Source organism: Anarrhichthys ocellatus, unplaced genomic scaffold (genome assembly GCF_004355925.1).
Source record: "Anarrhichthys ocellatus isolate YVR2014 unplaced genomic scaffold, GSC_Weel_1.0 scaffold13, whole genome shotgun sequence".
Lineage (NCBI taxonomy): Eukaryota > Metazoa > Chordata > Actinopteri > Perciformes > Anarhichadidae > Anarrhichthys > Anarrhichthys ocellatus.
This window is the reverse complement of record NW_022280043.1, coordinates 3,111,765-3,131,714: the sequence shown is the minus strand read 5'-3', so window position 1 is coordinate 3,131,714 and position 19,950 is coordinate 3,111,765. Positions and strand designations below refer to the sequence as shown.

At 41.2% G+C, this 19,950-nt stretch overlaps 2 protein-coding genes across 4 annotated transcripts in view; one reads left to right on the top strand and one right to left on the bottom strand.

Annotated features, from left to right (window-relative positions):
* Positions 1-9,620, bottom strand: part of galnt1 (UDP-N-acetyl-alpha-D-galactosamine:polypeptide N-acetylgalactosaminyltransferase 1) — a 35,554-nt gene extending 25,934 nt beyond the window's left edge. The window contains exon 1 of one of the 2 annotated variants that reach the window (XM_031852871.1): positions 9,190-9,620. The gene's annotated coding sequence lies outside the window, so the exon portion shown is untranslated. Of the gene's footprint in view, positions 1-8,832; positions 8,914-9,189 lie in introns of those variants that run through there. The other variant, XM_031852872.1, reaches the window with a different exon arrangement.
* A 7,667-nt stretch (positions 9,621-17,287) lies between these two features.
* ino80c (INO80 complex subunit C) lies at positions 17,288-19,183 on the top strand. 2 transcript variants are annotated; one of them, XM_031852874.1, is made up of 5 exons: positions 17,288-17,569; positions 17,986-18,102; positions 18,199-18,310; positions 18,507-18,574; positions 18,676-19,183. In XM_031852874.1, exons 1-5 carry the CDS (start codon positions 17,390-17,392, stop codon positions 18,805-18,807), a joined length of 609 nt encoding a protein of 202 aa, XP_031708734.1. In that variant the 5' UTR covers positions 17,288-17,389; the 3' UTR covers positions 18,808-19,183. The 2 variants fall into 2 exon arrangements, with proteins under 2 accessions (XP_031708734.1, XP_031708733.1); XM_031852873.1 differs by having other exon boundaries at positions 17,986-18,310.
* The last annotated feature ends 767 nt before the right edge of the window (positions 19,184-19,950 follow it).

Here is a 19,950-nt window from a genome sequence, read left to right as displayed (position 1 = left end):
ACACACACACACACACACACACACACACACACACACACACACACACAGAGTTTAACCTCCAATAGGCTTTTATTTTGACTTCTAAATGTTCAGCAATACCTTCGGCCGAATGGCTGCAGGGGAAATCCACTATGAGCCCAGGCATGACTAATCCTCTTTCCAATCTAGCCTTATTAAGACGTCACACAGAATCTAAACGTTTATCACCATGGCCTGTAGACCCTATTCAAACAAGGCTAGCTCCACACACACTTATACGTTTGAATATGTTTAGCTAATATGTTTAGCTAGGCACACAGAAGAAAAGGCTAGAATGACTAAAATAGCCAATGCTTTGTTTCAGGGTATGTGAAAATGCATAACTTATAACAAGTCAAATCTCAAGCGTAAGTTTGCATTTTTGTAAAGTATGTTTTTACGCAGCCTAGCCCCGCTACAGTAAGTACACAGGCAGTATGCTGCTGCTGTCTCTCCCTGAAGAGCTGCAGCCACACTGACCCACATCCCAGCCTCTGGCAGATTACACTGCAGCACATACGACAGACACACACACACACACACACACACACACACACACACACACACACACACACACATTCCCAAGATACATGAGCACAGTGCGGCCGATATTTGTGGCTCGTAGAAATGCAATTTCTGATGGCTTAGCATACGCATACACGCCCAGTCAATCAGCCATGAGTTGATACGGCTATCAGTGTGAGCAGGTCGGAACAACTCCACTCAAAGAGTCCTCAGACACACAAACACACTCACCCACACACATGCAAACAGACACTCGAGAGCAGCAGCCTGGTAGGAGTTAAGAGCTGGAGATGGACGGTTGAGTTTGTGGGTGTGGGCCCAGAGGGGAGTGCTGTACCTTGGTCAGGGTGAGCCCGGGGCAGATAGCTCTGTCACACAACACACAACTCATGACAGGTCTGTCCGCTCTGCCCTCCTCGAGCTCTCTTCTTTCCTCTACATCCAAGAGCTACACATTCTTTCCTATTCGGGATACAAGTCGAGCCTACTGTTACATTTGACGATCTAAACAAGCGTCAGAGTGTAGTCACACTTCTAATTTCTTATTTTTGTGGAAACAACTCACAAAACTGTATTTGTTTGGGTTCACAGTGCCAAATCAGAGGCAATCCTGTGAAAGTAAAAGCGACATAATCTCACAAACTGCTGGAGTTTCAGTCGGGTGAAATTACATCCAAACAGATTTGTGAGTCAGTAACTTTAGTAAAAACACAATTGATTTGTTTACAGTCTTCACCGGTGTTTACCTTCACTGGTGTTGAGAGGAGATGAAGAAGGAGCTGAATACAAAGTGTGACTCGACTTCGTTGTTGAGTTTATTTGTTAAATAATGCTCTTTTTACAATACCGGTTAGATTTCTGAACTTCTTTAACTTTGGCAGTGTTTTGATTGAAGTGACACAAATACACACACACCATGTTTAAGCATGTCTGTTCCTGTGTTACTGTCCTATATAATATACGACAGAAGCTACTACCACAGCTAAAAGGTTTATGGTATCTTTAGTTCCTTTTTTACACATGTGCTGAAAAAAGCAAAGCTACTTCAAACCAGTGGACATGACTAAACGGTCGTGTACATACAGTACAGGCTTGAGAAAGTCATGTATTTATCTATAACTAGTCTTTCCATCAACCTTTAAAAGGCTTAAGAGGCATCATATTGAGCTATTCTATATTATACAGTATTTTTATAACATTCCGTAATGCCACCTATCCTTTATTATGATGCATGTAGTTTTGTGATAACAACTGACATCATGATAAAGTACATTTCCTGGAAGATCAAACGACAATCTAACATTGGCATAAAACTGTCCTGCTCAGTGATATGCAACACTGCCCACAATGGTCTAATACGCCCATATATAATAAACTGATGGATACCAAAATACTAACTGGTATGGTAGACACATTGATATCGATATTATCATATCCCCCACAACGATGATGACATAAGACACTGGCCTAAGTATGTTGTGAAAAGAAACATCAGCTTTTCAGAGAGATTCACCAGCTGTTACCGTTGAGCCCAGTTTAGCTCAAATGTACATTGTTGGTCATCCACCATCTGTTGGATTATCGATTTCTCATAAAAGTCGTGATCACAGACCGTAATAATCAGCATCATGCAAAACAACTTCTTCTACAACAAAGTTCTTCTTTTAACGGTGCATTGCTTTATGTAGTAAAGGCCTCCCTGTGAACGCACTGTGTGAACCAAGACCAATTAAGGACCTTCATCCCGGTACAAACAGGGCTCCTTTCTCCAGGATGAAAGCAGTGAGGTTGGAGCAGTAAATCTCTATAAATCCTCGCTGGGCTTTCTTGATTTAGCAGCTCTGTGGATGTGGCAGCTCAGTGACTCAGTGATTAGCAGTATTGCCTCTCAGCGAGAGGGTTCTGGGTTTGAACTCTACTGCTACCTTACTATCCGTACGGATTAATTACTCAGTGTACAGTTAACCATTGCAGTGAGACATAAAGTTTCACTGACGATCGTTATCCGCCAATATTCAGTAAAATATGCGATCAGGACATCGACATTCATACCGATCTCTGATAATGTTACATTGTAAACAACCAGTCTGTTTAAACTGACAGGAGAAGTTAAGTTACATTATGATGCGTTCAGGCTCTGTTCAGTGAAGATGAGTATTGGGCGAAGGTAAATTATAACGTTATCATGAAGTGTTCACATGTGATCTTGTAAAATGTAGTGTTGGTGGGAAAGTTGAATAAATCGAGTGGTTTGAAGATGTTTTCCCATGAATATAAAATAGATATTAGAGATGTATTATGAGCTGTTTAACTTCCTAACACGAGCTCTAAGCAGCTTATGATACCTCATTAAAGCTACTAATGACACGGTTCAATGAAACACAATCTTTTATTTCCTTATCATTCGAGTTGTGTGTTTTTATAAAGAAAAAAAAACCCACTATAAATTACTTTAACAAAGTAAAAAGATAAGATGGTTTACAGACTTCAGAGCGGTTGAAATGATTTTTGGGACGGTGTCTGGAGCCGCGTAGACCAGCTGTTATAATCAAACAATGGGATCTGGATCTGCCAACATGAGTCATCAACGATCGGCGGCAAATACAACGTAGTCAGGGATCTCTAAAGGGTATTTTTGCTCCCTTTTTTCTTTTGTGCTAATCCGATCCGTGACTCTGAACCGTGGTCCGATCCGGACCGTGAGTTTAGGATCCATTGCACCACTACTGACAGCCATGCTACAGTAAGTAGAACTCCTGCCATTGTCCTTGACCAAGGACCTGGTTTCAGGACTTTATCCCCCGGGCACGGTGGCTGCCTGCCGCTCCTAAACAGTAAGGTTGTGTCACATGCAGAGGACAAATGTCCCCATATAGATCAATAAAGTGTCACTTAGGCAGGCCACCACACACACACAACAAATACCCTACTATTCCATAAAGCACTATTCTTGTTGAGATTTAAATTACAAACTTACAAAACAAACGAACCTACATGCTGGTTAAAGAAGCCAACACACACACACACATTCACTCCAGGCTTGAGTGAGGGGAGACATCTGTGTCCAAGTGTGTGACACACACACACACACACACACACACACACACACACACACACACACAACTGTTTCTCTATGAGTCAGCAGAAATTGGATATATTCCACTTCCTCCTATGGCGGGTGTGAAGGGGGGGGATGGGTAAGGAGCCGTCCCGTAACCATGGAAACTATGTCTTTTCCTGCTGGGTCATATCTGAGTGAAACAGATGCTGTGAGCAACACACAGAGGCATGATCAGTGCACTCCTACAAAGACAGGAATTGTTGGCGCTGAGCTGAACACACGGTGTGTAGGGTTACTCAATCCTGCACGGCTGAGCTGCTGCAGTGCTTTTTTTAATTTTAACTCTGTGCGGGTGCTCAAGGTGCCTCTTAAAGCTTCGTACTATCCGAGCTCAGGATCTCTTTGTGAAGTCGACCACGTAATAGGATGACTACAAGTCCTAAAGTCAAAGACAACTGTGCTGGCAACAAAAAGTCAAATCGCAATTGCAGATTCAAATTGGGTTTTTGTTCGGCTCACAAAGTTGCATCGACGTGTCCAGGTGTGAGAGGAATGTGGGGAAAAAAATAGGATTTACATATTATCCTGTCGACGCAAATTAAAATAGAGGATATCCACATCAACATCCCTGATACACATTCAAATCTGTTTTAATAAACGTTAATACAAAAAGCTCCGACATAAGCTGTTCTGCAAATGCCACAACATGTAGATCATTCTAAATAAACGCTTCCACCCCGTTCTCAATGACAACATGACGCGTGTTATAGTTTCTTGTGGGGAAGTGATCGTTCATTTGCTGGAACGCAGATCGCTTGCAGGTTGAGACCTGCTTCTTCAAATTATTTATGTATTCCGATCAACAACCACGCATCAGAGATCTTAGTTCTTCCCAGAACGCCATTTATTGAGAGCGGTGGCGTATAGTCAACACTGCAGAGGAAGATGCCGTGAAAATAATAAAATATACAGAACAGTATTTGCTGCTGACCACTTGAAACCCCGCCCATTTTCACACCTAAGCACACCTGGCCAGTGGCGGAACAAAACGGGTTCAGATTATGGCCAGAAGACCTCCTGAGACCAGTTCCTTGAGAGCAGCATCTTTGTATTTGTATTGGAGGGAAGTAGCTAAGAGTGATCTCAGCAATATTGTGCAATAATTGAGTCACGTGCTATGCTTACTGTCTATGTATTACCCCATGATGTCACCTCGATTCAACAATGCAGGGACAGTGCAAGCAAACTGAGCACAGAAATAGATCACGAATGCCTTGAGGAGAACCAACACAGAAAAAATAAACCACTGCTGAACACTGGGCTAAATCCTATTTCCTTATCATTAAGCCAGCAGAAATACTGAGTCCATCCAGCTGAGCCACGCTGTGTGACAGGCTCTGAATCATCTGTAGAGGCTCTACATGCAGTCTCAACACACTGCGCCAGAGCTCATTCTGCCGTCACCGCTTTACAGTATTTTATTCTCCAGCAAAGCTGTTTATAAGGAGTCAAAGTACAGTGAGCTGTTATCTCAATGAATGACAGAACAGCAAAGATCACACTCCGTCTGCACATAAATAAACACACGCACACACACAAATGATCAATACCAACAAACAATGCATACATAGAATGAACACACAACTCTGGTTTCATGTGTTTGTGTTGGCCTTTGGTTGGTTGGAGCCTGAGAGGGAGCAGGGAGCAGGGAGCTGGCAAGGCTCCCTGGTGGCACTGGCTGACCCACTTCAGTGCAACTTTATCTCTAATGTGACCCGCTGGAAAGCCAGAGGACACACACGCATGGCAAGCACACACACACACACACACACACACACACACACACACACACCTGAAATTGCCTTTGTGTAAAACCCTAGAGGACCGGGAGGCAGGACTGCTAAATGCTGTTGATGGCTATCTCTTCTTCCTCTTTCTCATCCCTCTCTGTCTTCTGTTTCTCTCACTTTGTCTGAAGTTTAACCAATTAGGTCTCTGCTATCTGATCCAGCTAAACTAGCTATCAACATCTGGAGTGAGTTTCTGGAAGGTCTACACTAAATCCAGGCTTCCACTTTCTTGTAGAAAAGGCAATCTAACCCTCTTAAAGACGGGATAAACATGTAGCACGCACTCACTCACTCACAATTTGAATTAAAACAATGGTAAATGAGGACTACAAATATAAATCATTGAGTTGGAACAAAGACCTTTATTGCACGTCATCCTCGATCTCTGTAACCCCACAGTTCCTGTCACTCGCAACTATCTCCTCTCTAATAAAGGCTCAAAAACAACTTCTAAATGATGTCAAAATACATATGAAGTAGCAAATATCTGTGAGAAGCAAAATCTGATTTGTGCGGCACTGCCACATTGCTAAAAAATAAATTGATGCAAAGTGTGGAGATAAGTCTGTCTGATGTTGTGATCAGACAACATTATTAAAAACAAAACCCAGTGAACAAAACTCCGTAATCAGACATCTGACGGACAGCTGATGTTTGTGTGATGTCTTCTTGAGAGAGCTGGATTTGATTAAAAAGACAACTTTGAAGTAAACAAAGTCAAACCGACATTTCGCCGGCTCGATTGGATAACAGAAGAGGTGTCGCTAAGCTTGTTCTACTCTCTCTATGTATATGAATTCATTTAAATATTCAATTACATTTCAAGGTCACAGCTTTTCAATTCTGCAAGTAACTCTTTATTTTCATCATCAAGAAATCTGTCAATCATTTTAAAAAATCTATCAATTGTGTGGAAAATGACTGACAATGGCGGGAATTACTCATTACAATATTCCTGAGCCCAAGGTGACCAACACAAATGCCCAAACTTATTTAATTTGAAATAATAGACAAAATGGGAAAGGTTGATAATTCTTTACAAACTGGTATTAGAGTTTGCCAATGTTGCTTGATAAATGACTAAAGGATTAACTCCTCCTCTTTTGTCAGTTGATAAATGAAATTGTTTCAGCACGTTAACCATTAGCGTCACATGTCTGTCTCAAGTCTTTGCAGATTGTCAGAGCAGCTAAACAACAGAACAAACAGTGGAACTACAATTAATTCAGCTCACAGATATGTTCTGTGGCGCATTGCTCTGCTGCTAATGTCCGGTCTCGGCGGCTGTGCGAAGCAGAGTCTTGATGTTTCACTGTCTATTTATGTAAGCAATGACAACCAAGGTGACCTAAGTTTTTGGGGACAGACAGGCTGGTGTATGAGCTCCTCTCGCGTGCACATGCATGCGTCTGCTTATGTGTGTGTGTTTGCATGTGCGTCTAATCCGGCCATAGTCTGGAAAAGGAGGAACAATAGCATTCCTGTGCTCAGAGCTCCAGGTGGCTGTGGAAACCCAATCCCAAACCAAGCCTCGCTGGCACACCGAGCGCCGGGAACGCCGTATGCTGCTGCCTCCCTCCGGAGACATGGGCCAGAATAGAGCTATTGTTCCGGACCCGCTCGGAGCAATAAATGCACCACAGCCTCTATGACAAGCACATACACTCACAAATACCAATGCACACCAACACAGTGGACATCGGAGATTTTCCACCTTCCCAACTTTCACTTTCACTAAATATGTTGAGCAGCGAAAATCTAAGGTCTACGTGTTTCGCACCATGATTACAAACACGGAAAAATGAAAAACATCATGGCTGCATTCGTTCATATGCTTTATAATTGGGAGTTTTGTACATATTAAACAAATTACATTCCAAAGCATACCATCATCATGATTATTACCACCTGTACTGCCATTACACAACGAAAACACACACAACCTAATACTTACACATGCCCACAGTACGCACACACACTCGTATTCTGATAGATGTTGAGGGAGCCTCAATAATATCATTAATTTAGACAGAGAGCCTAGGTAATTTTGTCATTATCCGAATACTTGCCTCTAACTAAATCCATGTACTGAAGATTGGCCAAAATGTTCCCAATTTGCAAAACTCTCAAATCCGCACTCACAAGTATGGGAGAGTGGGACTCACACGCAACAGCAGGCACATCTGCTGGGGCCTGAACTCACTGTCCACACAGGGCAGGAAACGCATCATGCCGACTGCACGGCCTTGAAATGAGGAACATGATTCATTTCCTTTCAATGCTGGACAGTCATGCCTTAACACAGGGCTGAGTTTAGCTATACAGTTCTGAGGCAAGCTCCTGAACATGACACACATACAACCCAAAAATAACCAAAAAAAGTCTGCGCTGAGAACATGTACTGTACATAAATCAAGGCTTAAACCACTATATTTTTAGAATGTTGACCTACATGGTTAAAGCAGTGCTTATTTTGCTTATAGCTTAGCTGTACCACACAGATACTCCTGTTCAAAGCGTGATCAAACAAGATGCTGGTGTGCAGGCACCATGGGACCAATGCTACAGGTAGCAACACAGCAACAGCAGCTTCCCTCCAGCTACACAGCATATTGTCCAAATGCACATGTACAGGCAACACGCACACACACACACACACACACACTGTGGATAAATAATACATGATCCTCTTTTCCCTCCCTTTAAAGAGCATGACAGATTAATTTAATTGGTTCCCTGTCAATCCAACATCTTGCAACTGCAGTCTTGATAGTGAATCCATTCTCTTATCTCTGGAGATAATTACAGCATTGTTAATGTATGCTCACTCATGCACGCGCGTTCTCACCCCATTTCATTCACTCAGCGAGTCTCTTTCACATACGTCAGGCCCCGCGTGCTTCAAAAAAAAACCTATAAAAAGGTCTCTTGGTGATTTAATTACATGAAATGTGATTAACCTCTGTTCAAACAGAAGAGGAGGAGGAGGGCCCTCGAAACATGCAGCACCATAAAGACGGAAAGCGGCTCAATCTGGTCCACTATTTATTTACCTCCTATATGCATGAAGCTAAGCTAAATCATCTGACCTCTATCAGGACACAGGAGACACAACAAACACCAAGTAGGGTGTTATAATCCGGGTGTACGGCTCGTTTTTCTTGCAGTACTGAAGCTCAGAAATGTTCAGAGATAAATGAGGAAACGTCGACCAGAAAGAGTACATAAACTATCCATATAGTAACCAGTATCCTCAACTTTAAACATGGACTACTTTACACTGTGCACGGGGCCGGCTGTCTTACTTCTGTCTCATTTCAATAAACCGTTAGGAAAACTCGCTGCAGTCAAATGCTGCAAGTGTGAGATAACGTTTACCTGACACTGGCCCATTCACGACACATCGACAGTCCAGAGTGAACGCGAACACACGCGACGGCGAAAAAGTGTCTATGAGCAATTATATCATTAATAAAGCAGGCATTCTGTCATTTAACACACTTCAGGGGTGGGAGAGGAGCAGCAACTGGCTGCGAAGGAAAAGAAAGTGTGTATAACGGTGAGGCGCATCACATCCTCGTTGCTTGGCTGCTTCTGTCAACAAGAAAGCCTCTTCTGCCATAGCGCCAGTCTGCTGCTAGATACCGTCAGAAAACCAAGCCTGCGTTTGACCGATTTTTTATCTGGATAAAAACAAGTATGATGCGTTGTTTTTCGCATGTATTGTTTGCTTACCTAGAGTGACAGGGGCAACTCAATTCACCGCTGTGGCGCAAGAGACCTCAAGCTAGCTGCGAGGCACAAAACTGACGCCGATACGGTGCAAAGTATCGCAGCTAAGTTAGCAGGGCTAGCTTAGCTTAGCGAGCTAACGATGGTGGGGGTGGGGGGTGGGGGAGTGTGGTCCTCTCCGTGTCGTCGAGACAAACCTCACAAAAAACCAAGCCGGGGATGAGGTGTTTCTCGCGTTGAACGCGGTTAGAAGAGCACTGTCCAGTGTCAAAGGGCGGAACAACGGGAGACACCCATTTGCAAAGATCCAGAATGTGATAGAGGTCCAGCCGGTAGTAGCGCTATGCGGTCTGGTCTCCCTCTCTCTCTCTCTCTCCGGGCGGACCCTGGGTCTGTCTGACTGGAGCTACGCTGCTGATGTGCGGAGCAAACAGAGGCAGCATCATTGCTCATCCCTCCCTTCACTACCTCCAACCCGGAAGAAATACTACATCTGATCTGATCCCATCCTCTCCTACATGGTCCAAAGGATGTCACAACTGCATCCAAAAGATGTGTCCATCAAGGTGGATAGTCTTTGCCAGAAACATTTAGATTCAACAACAAATATATAAATGTATGCATTGTTTAGTTCATTATAATTTACAGTAATTGCAGCACTTTTTTTTTTTTACTGAAAAGCTGTACAAAATGAGAATGTAGCCTAAATTGCACAAGTAACAAAGTGTTTTATACTTGGCTAATTTAACAAAAATCACATCAATGGCCAAGTCTGAATTTAGAAAGCAAACAGTGTGATAGTATTTGCATTGTATTTGTAAACCACAGATATAAATCACTGGAGGGCAAACATTGCAGTCGATCTTGTCAGAAGCAAAGAAATAACCACATGACTCCTTAGGAAGCTGCTGCTTCACATTTATAAAGAATAATTCAACTGACACGATACACTCTTTAACTTTCATAGTTTTATATGAGAAAAATAAAGAAAATCTGAACAATTTAAAATGAGTGATGATGCTTTAGTGTTGTTAAAGAGTAAGATGAACCATGATGCATTTAAGACAAATCATTCAGTAAATCATCCAAGTAAAAGAAGGGTCCATGTTATTTACCTTTTTGTGTGAGAAGGCAGTATAAGTATTTGTAAAGACCTCAATGTTATTGAATCACTAGTGACTAAAATACCTAGTTTGTCTTGAAAAGGATATTTAATAGCAGCATGTTGACTCACAGGGAAGCTGCTGCTTTTCATGCAACAGGAATTTCAACACACTTGTTTCAAAATGGTTTATTTCAAAAGTTGGAAAAAGACAGAAAATATTGGGACCAAACATTACTCTTGTAGTCACCAAGCAAACACAAGTGTGTGAAATACAAGCACCTAAATCTTCTCCTGTGTATGTTAAATACTTTTTTGTTGACATAAAGGAACAGTGAGTGAGAGTTAGTGTCATCTAGGGGTGAGGTTGCAGATAGCAAGCAGCAGCATGACCCTCCACTCACCCCTCCCTTTCCAAGAACTACGGTGGCCCTCGGGTAAGGATAGGTATCTTTAGGATTTTATTACTGCAAGGAGCTACTCTTATCAACGCTCTGTTTTTTTATTATGACTAGATAACAAAAATACTATTTTAAAAACAATTAAAGTCAGAACAAGGGTAGAAGTTATTTTAATTTAGATACAACTAAATATATGATCAAGAGCAGCAATAATTACGTTCACAACAGCAAAGTCTATATAAAGTCATTAATATCTCACTGTAAACTAATATAAAATGTCAATAAGATATATAACATTCCTGAGTGAAGTTTATAAATTATAATAATCCATAATGAAGAACACTGACATGGTATTACTGTATATATTAGTCATTCATCCTGTCCTCTGTCCTCCTGTCTGCCTTGTCTCACCAAGTTAACAAACTAAGCAAAACAGTTACAGACAGACAGTTTCTTTTTCAGCATTGTAAAACAATGCTTTTGGGTGGATGAGAGCAGCTGATTGAATTAGGTTTTACTTTTGTTTACATATTCATGCTGGTTGAACAGACGTATTAATAAAGTGTTTTATTGCAGTGACGTTAATGATCGTAGTTGCCGTCAACTCTAGTAATCTTCACTTCACCTGGTTCACTTCACCACAGCAGCCTCTCTGCTTGCTGACGCATCGTGTATGTCTGTGTAGTTGGAGGACCTCAGCAGTGGAAATGCTCGCTTTAGAGTGATATTAAAATACTTCAAAACATTGAAAAGTACTAATAAAAAGCACCAGTAACGTCAGAGCTTATCAACACTCTGATCTTTAATTATTTAGCATCGGGTCACGTTTATTACTGGGTTACGGTAGACATCCCTACTTTTAGGTAATGCAAAAACATGAACGGCATGTTCGTTAGTGTTTGTCCGTCCTGGGTTGTTCTTAGTTTCAGGTCATTATACACTAATGAAAACATAGTTTTGTATATTATATTCCATTTCTGCTAATTAATCCCCCTAATAGTTACACGCTGTTCCTTTAAAGATGTTGAAACCCCCCACCCTTTTTTTTTTGACTGAAAAAGAAAACATTCAAACCAAACAAAAAGCAGGAAACCCAAATTAAACTTTCACTGTCCCTCCTTTTTCCAACTATAATTTTATAGAAGGGTATATGTCACAGCCTGCAAAAACACAGGATACAAAAAGTGGCTCCTGTATTCAACATCACTGCTATGTTTTTCAAATTTAAGCGATCCATCCATCTTATCTCCTGAATATATCAGCCTCAATCAATCAAAGTGCTTCATATTCCCAAAGTCTTGTCAGGTCATTAGATCATACAATCTTGATAATACAAGGACGTTTCATATGCAAATTCTTTGGGAAATGTCAACACTGATTAAACAAATAATCATAATTTGACTGTCAACAGTTCAACAAAAAGACAAAAGCATGTTTCTTTAAGACTTTTTGTTCCAGGTTAGGCCTATGTGAAATATATCTCTGTGTTGGAATATGTACACATAAACCACAAATCACTACGGGGACTGGTGGGAAGCTCTAATGGGTCAGTATGACAGAGGGCCATAACTTTCTCCTGTTTTTATGGGCCACTACTTGCAAACATACCATCAATCCAACAAGACATCAAGGGAAGATACGTTTGTCGTATATTTCTATATACTGAGGGTAAAATTGGACTGGAAAAGCAGAGAAAAAGAAAATTGACTCCTCTTTTTCACCACAAGGAAGTGGGGAACTGTTTATGGCAAAAGGGATACTCAGTTAGAAGACCCTATAAAAACAGTAGGATGTCAAAAGTCACTATTACGTGTTGCATTAGGGGAGTGTTCAAATGTCTTGACTGTCGGGATAACCTTTTTGTTCGTCACAATTTATTACAGAATAAGAGAAGCACTTGGGAGTACTCAGACGGTTTCCAGGCAGTACTAGCTGCTTGACTCAGTGAGTTCATTTTCTTCAGTTGATACCAATTTATTGACCGCTTATTCACAAAGATGGTCAATTCTCTTCCTGATTGGCAATTCATTCCCGGGTGTAATTCTGTGATAGATTCACGGCGGCCAGCATATGATTTGCAAGATGTGGTGTCAGTGTTTGTATCAGCATTGCTGCCAAACTGCTGTTGCACATAATGAAGTCAGAGGAGTAGTGTCTCATTTTTATGACTCAACGTTCTACCTGCACAGACGGAAAACACCCTGGTCTGACTAGATGAGATGCAAATAGCAATACAGCTGCTCTTCTAGGTCAGGTCATGCAGAATGTATTCAGGAAGCGAGAGTCAGCACAGTCGATGATTATGATACACACAGCCTGCTTGTATTCTCCCCTGACAAGCTTGCCAGCTTGTGTATGTCATTATACATCTGCAAAAGGTTCTCACAACCTTGTTTTTTGTTGTCTGTAATTGTATCTTTCACTTGGAAGAGAAAACCTACTCTCAGCTTTTCGGATGCAGCAAATCCACTTTAAAGCTGGGAACGCTTTAATTTGAAAAAGCAATTTGATTTCTGTTATTCTTTAGAAATACATTTTGGCTACATCCTTTATACAGCAGGCTCAACTTAAAAAAAAAAAGATCAGGCTGGCTCAGTTATCTTACCAATGATAACTGTTTTTGTTGTGAAATATACAGTTTGCTGTCTTCAATAGACTCTTTTGATGCTTAGTAATACAGAATAGTATGACAAGAAAAGTTGAAAGCACACTTGCTCTGTTCTCTATGTCACCACTCACACCCTAATGTACCCTTTCTATACAAATGTCCTCACACTAGGATCTGCCTACACACACATGCATGCATGCGCACACGTGAGAGCTATCCATCCCCATTACACACATTGACACATATCCAGCACCAGTCAATGGCCTGCTGACACAGATCAATAAGTTGGGCTCGCGGCTGTGGCTGCGTATGTTTGGTTTGCATATCACCAAGGGTCACGAGAGCAGAAAACTCCACCATCCCGCTTATATAATGTCATTTAAAATGACATCCCGAGCAGCATGTATGCATACATGTATATGTGTGTGCGTGTCAACTTGGAAAATGCTTTTGCTATGGCTATTTGTAGCAACGGGATAGTTTAGAGAGCATCACAGACAGCTGAGAGCAATACAAAACAGTTTCCCTTGTTTGACAGAAAAGGTCTTTGTGGCATCCAGGTGTGTTTAGACTGTGTGTTTAGACTTAAGCACAGCTGCTGCAAAATCTTTGACTTTGATGTTGCTGGTTCCAGCATGCTGCTCCAGCCTGATGCAGTAAGTGATGTGTTCATAAGGAATGGAGAGTGCGGGTCCAATGCCCCACAGTTACAGCTCATGGTTTAACTTCACCCATAAGACATTCATATCTGTTTGCAATTGAGCTGGAGCAGTCTCTAGATATACTTTATTCATGTAGCTGGCAGCAGCAGTGTGCCAGCACTGAAAAATGAATGAGACATTTGGAGAGACCTTCCTCTGAATCAGCATTTCCCCTGTGTGTGTGGGTCTCTATTCACCATAAGACAGGACAAGGACAGCAAAGAAGTGGTAGGCTTCTCTGTGTGTGTCTAAAATACACATACCACATTACACCAGCATCCCTCAGTTCATCAAGGTCTGCACAGAAGCTCAGGGGGCACTGTGTTGAATTTCGATGTGGTAGATCTTTTGTGTGGAGATGTCTGGATGCTGACAGCTCCTTCCCTGGTGGGCCAGCGCAGACTGATGGATATGCTGGAGGCACTTTCCCCTTAAAGATGTTTGTGCGAAACACTGTGAATGAACGACAAGAGAATAGCCTTGTACATCCCAAGGCATAGCATCCTGCTCTAATCAACCAGAAGATTACCAGAGGCCACCTCAGCCTGCAGAGTAATGCTGACAGGCAAGCTTGTTAAGTTTTACCTGAACTTTACTTTATAGATCCCTGGAAGGAAAGGTTTTTCTCACTTCCACTCTTTCACAGCTCAGGTCGAAGGAATGGTTTTTGGTTGCTTTTATCAAATATACAAATAAGACTTTCATAACTATTTGGCCGTACACATATAAACCAAACAGTGTTCTAAAACGGTGCTTCCCAACTTGGGGGTCACGAGTAATGAAGTGTCGCAAAATGTTTATTGATACAAGAAAGAAGAAAAATAATGTTTTGTTTCTCAATCTTCTCTTTTTTATGAAGTACTGGATAGTACTTTGACTGCTTCGGGCCTCTGTCACTTTCAGATTCAGATGAAACAATCTAAGTTAAGAGTAGAAAATCACTCTTTGGTTAAAACTGCTTATGTGCACGTGAAGAAGGGTAACAGTGCGTGTTAGTATTTAGGGATTATCAGCTAAATAAAGATTTTTCCTGACAACTGGTCATTGTCAGGTCACTGAGTATCAGAAAACACTGTGACCCTTTACAGGAAGGTTAACAGCTTTATCATTTGGGTCCCTTGCGGATGTAAAAAGAAAGTGTTCATCCATTATGTGATCAATAAGAGTCTGTTTGCACACCTTGCCTCCAGCTTTCTGCATGCAGAGCCTCCCATAAAACACATGGTGGCAGCAGCACTCCACAGACAGAAGTGAGTCAGCTGGGCCAACAGGCTACTGTAATAGCAATATTAATATTGGTTCACATTCTTGTTTTCCTATTTTTAAGAAAATTCTGCTTGATTTTTAAATTATTATTCCAAAACACCGAAATGGAGTTCAGAAAGGCGCCTGTGTCGGCGTGTGCGCATGCATCAGGAAATGAAGGATCAGAAGGAAGACTTTGATCTGAGTGCAGAGACAAGTATGTCTTTATTCCTAAGTAAATTAGACTCCAACCATCTGTGAATAAATAGGTGTAATTTAATCTTGTGTTGTGGGGGTCGGGTCCTGGGGGGGAGTACGGTGTACCATGATGGTTCACCATACTTCCTCCTGGAGAACCTCCTTCCTGCCAGGTGAAAACACGCTGCTGGAGGCTCCATGTGAATCGGAGGTGATACGTGGCTGTCTACACCGCAGTATGAGGGGGAATTGGTCGTTTGCTGGTATTTTCTGTCACTCCAAATTACACAACACAACACAACTTTTACTTATGGCAGTCTGTGCATGTACTGTAGGTACTGTGTGTGCGTGCATGTGGACTGACGACAGTCTGTGTATGTAATGTATGTATGCAATATGTTATTTTGTATTTTTTTAACAGCAGACACTGTATGTTTCCAAGACAAATTTCCTTTGGGACAATAAAGTATATCTTATCTTATTCACAGATGGTTTCAGTCTAAGGGCTGCACGGTGGCACAGTGGTGAGCACGGTAGCCGCATAGAGGGAGGACTGGAGTTTGGTTTGCTCTGGTTCTCTTTCTGGTTCTCTTTGGTTGATGGTTCGATCCTTGGCTGGGATGTGTCATGTGTCGAAGTGTCCCTGAGCAAGACACTGAACCCCTACGGCTCCCCGGGTGTGTGTCATATGGCAGCCCACTGCTCCCTATATACAGGGATGGGTCAAATGAAGAGACAAATTTCCCCCTTACTGGGATAAATATAGTATAATAAAAATAAATATTCTCTCATAACATTTTAGTTTAATTGATTGGATAAATATGGATACAAAATAATAATAATAAAAAATTATCTATCATCTATTTAAAATCATTTAGTGCGCTTAACTTGATTTAAGTATAAAACATCGGAAAATATAATTCTTTCATCTTACAATAGCACATTATTTATTGATCATGTAACAACTCCCACAATTGTACACTTATTGAATAACAAACAACATAAACAATGCCAGGTTCAGGTGATGTAAACTTATAAACTGGTTAAGTCAGTTATTGTAAATAATGCATGTGCTCTGATTTCCTGATTTCATGGTTTTCATTGAAAAGTTCAGTGGTTGAAACATCAAACCACAAGACAAAAATATGGTGAGAATTTTTTAAAGGTTTCAGTTATGGTTTTTCACTAATGAAAATAAACTTGTTGAATCCACATGCTCCAACACTTTTCATACAAAATACCCATGAGATATCAACACTTTTGGAAACATATCAACATGTCTTTTTGGAAAAGAAGCTGTGCTATTTGAGGCACCAAACTGTGAAAACCTTGAACAATTGCAGCATTTGTGTTTGAGTGAAAAATACAAGGATACCAAACAAATACTGCACAAGGACAAATAAAAACAGTGAATATACTTTTTGAAAGTGAAGTCATGAGGCTGACACTGAAAAAACTGCAGGAGTGTTCTCCATTTCCTTCTGCTCTGTTAAACGAACAAATATCAGTGCAAATTATTATTATTTTCTTTAGATTTTTAGAGTTTTGGCCTTGTTTTTGCTGAGCCTTTTAATAGCCTTTATTTTGCTTGTATTATATTTTCAGAATATATGGTCTCATAATATGATAAACAAATGTATTATCTAATCTATTAACAAATATAAATATTTAAATTTAAATTATTTTTTTTGTTTTGCTGCATTCACATTCAACTACATACACTAAAAGTGTTTTTGTAGGAACATATTTTATATTAATAAATAGTCATATTTATAGATAATCACTATATTGTTATTTTATTTGGTTAGTTCCAAATTTACCGGAAGTTAAATGATTCCATATCCGGTTGAGGCGATGTTTACAATAACAACGTCGAGCGGCTAATGCTAAGTATCGAGAGAGAGATCGGCATTCACTTGGTGTATTACAACTACGTTGCTCACCACAAATGGCATCTCAGATCCCCATAACCGTCAGGGCTCCGCCGGCAGCCGCCAGCTCTCCCGCTGTCCGGGGGAAGAAACGTCCCGCTAGTCCGGCGGTTTGTGCCGCTCAGCAGGTCACCGGGAGCTGCAGCAGCAAGAAGAAGAAAGTCCAGCTGACAGCTGTACCAGCCGCACAGGCTCAGGTACTGGACACTGATGGTGTTGGTTACTCTGTTTCTGCTAGCACGGTGGAGCTCATCACACTGTAATGGAGCCCAATTACTGAATATTACTCTGAATAACGTTATTGATGTCAAAATGTACACAGTGATTCAGATCTAAAGGCAGCCAAACAGCACTAATAAACTATATCACAAGTACACCGTGTACAAGGCTGGAGTATGTCAAACTATCTGTTATTTACAAATGTACTGTGTAGTACAAGTATCGGTCTCATAACAGCTGCATATGTGGACACTTCCACACAGTTGTATCTCTATGGTTCATGTTACACTGTCCAGCCACCTGTAGACTTTAACATTCACACCGCCTGTAAAACAAGCAGCTTACAGTCTGATGTGCTTCCTGTTTGTCTCGTGTTGTCTTTGTGTTTCATCAGATTACAGCAGTGGAGTTGGTGCCTGAGGTGAAGCCAGTGGGAACAGTTGACTGTGGTCCTGCTGCCATCACAGAGTCCACAGCAAAGCCTCCACCCTTCAAAGACCCCACGTTTATGGTGAATGTCTGCTTCCAGTTGGGTTTTAGTTGTATCTGCTTCTGTGGCTTCTCCCTCAAGTTCTTCCCCCGTTTCTTCCTCTCTGAATCTCGGCAGCATTCTGGGATCGGTGGAGCAGCAGCAGGTAAGAAGAACAGGACCTGGAAGAATCTCAAACAGATCCTGGCTTTAGAGCGGACTTTACCCTGGACGCTCAATGATCCCAACTGTGAGTTTTTATTTTTACTATTTCTACCTAATGCATGTTGTACACTTTATCTCAAAGAAATAGGCTGTATTTTACTTTGTAAAGCACAATTACATTTTTTACTATTTTAAAGCAAAAGTACATTTCACTATCTCAGTGACTTTATTTTAGGAATCTCTAATCAGGAGTTCATTTTAAGACCTTGCTGTGTTCACAGACTACAGCATTGACGCCCCTCCCTCCTTGAAGCCAGCTAAGAAATACTCCGACATCTCTGGACTCCCTGTGAGTTATCACTTTGCTGAAATCCCTTATTGTACAATAAACAAAATGACTTTTAAGTCTTGGACAAAGCTTCCACTGAACACTCTCTTGTCTTTCCTCAGGCAAACTACACAGACCCTCAGACAAAGCTACGCTTCACCTCCTCTGAGGAGTTCTCCTACATCCGCCTCCTCCCCACAGATGTTGTTACTGGCTACCTTGCACTTCGAAAGGAAACGTGCATCGTACCCTGACAGCCGAGCGAGACTTGAAACCTGAAACGGGTTCAAACCACAACTGAACTCGTGTCGGTGTAGGAAGCTGTTGGGCCAGCCAGGAGACTGAGAGCACAGGCTGCATGTGAACATGTGGACAAGGAGTCATAGTCGTTACTGTGTGACAAAATAAATGTCCAGTTGTTTCTCAATTACTCCATCATTACTAGCGATGATGCAGTACGCCCCCTTGTGGTAGAATATCAGTCTCCAGTGGTGAACATTCACTCCGGTGTGGTTAAGGGAAGTCGTAGACAGAAAATGTTTGCATAGCTGTTTGAAGGAGTTTGTACATTTCAGATTGATACTGTTTATAAGGAGCTCATTAAAGCTTTGAATTGTATGTTGAAGTTGATTTCAACGTCTCTTTTTCATCTGTGATTTCTTATATGTGTCTTTGCATAAATACACATTTTCTCAGGAGAAAACAGACACAATTGGTGGCTGAAATTAGTTTCATCTCAATTGTTTTTATATGACAACCTTTAATCACATTAGTTAAACATTGACATAAAACACTCCTCTGTGCCTGAACAGAAACATCAACACCTGCTGCTGGGCTTCACTGTTTCTTGGATCTTCTGTTAAATTCAGTAGCCTGCATGTATACAAATGTAGCTGGGCCAAGTCTGCCTCTTAACAAGCTAAGAGTTACCAACAGGCCTAATTTCACATGCGTCTAATGTAAATGTAGAATTGGTTCCACATGGTCTAATTCCACAGCTGCATTTGATGTATGATTTGTTCTCCGACTGGTAGAGTGAGGATGTGTCATTAATCACACACAACAGGCATCCAAGATCATTTCCATGGTATATTTTACGCTATTTTTCACAAATGTGATGAATGAGAACCAATGTATTTCTCATGTGAATGATCCCGACTAAAAATAAAAGCTTTCATCTTTTGAAAATTACAAAACCCCCCGAGTAAAAATCAAACCTGCAACATCTGTGGCCACTGAGCTATGAGTCCTTACCTGTTGAGGTGGGGAGATACACTTGCTGAACTAAATTATTACTCTTCTGCTTTTGTAATTCTTGATGCTTTATTTACACTGGCCCTGTGCTTACAAATCACCCAGTATTTGTTTGCTACAAATCAGCTTCATGTGTTACCAAT

What these genes read in the sequence shown, in the direction of transcription:
- ino80c (XM_031852873.1), top strand. Translation starts at nt 17,390, where the DNA reads ATGGCATCTCAGATCCCCATAACCGTCAGGGCTCCGCCGGCAGCCGCC. An exon ending in GACGCTCAATGATCCCAACT is followed by an intron (nt 18,311 to 18,506) that starts GTGAGTTTTTAT and finishes CTGTGTTCACAG; the next exon opens with ACTACAGCATTGACGCCCCT. An exon ending in CCGACATCTCTGGACTCCCT is followed by an intron (nt 18,575 to 18,675) that starts GTGAGTTATCAC and finishes GTCTTTCCTCAG; the next exon opens with GCAAACTACACAGACCCTCA.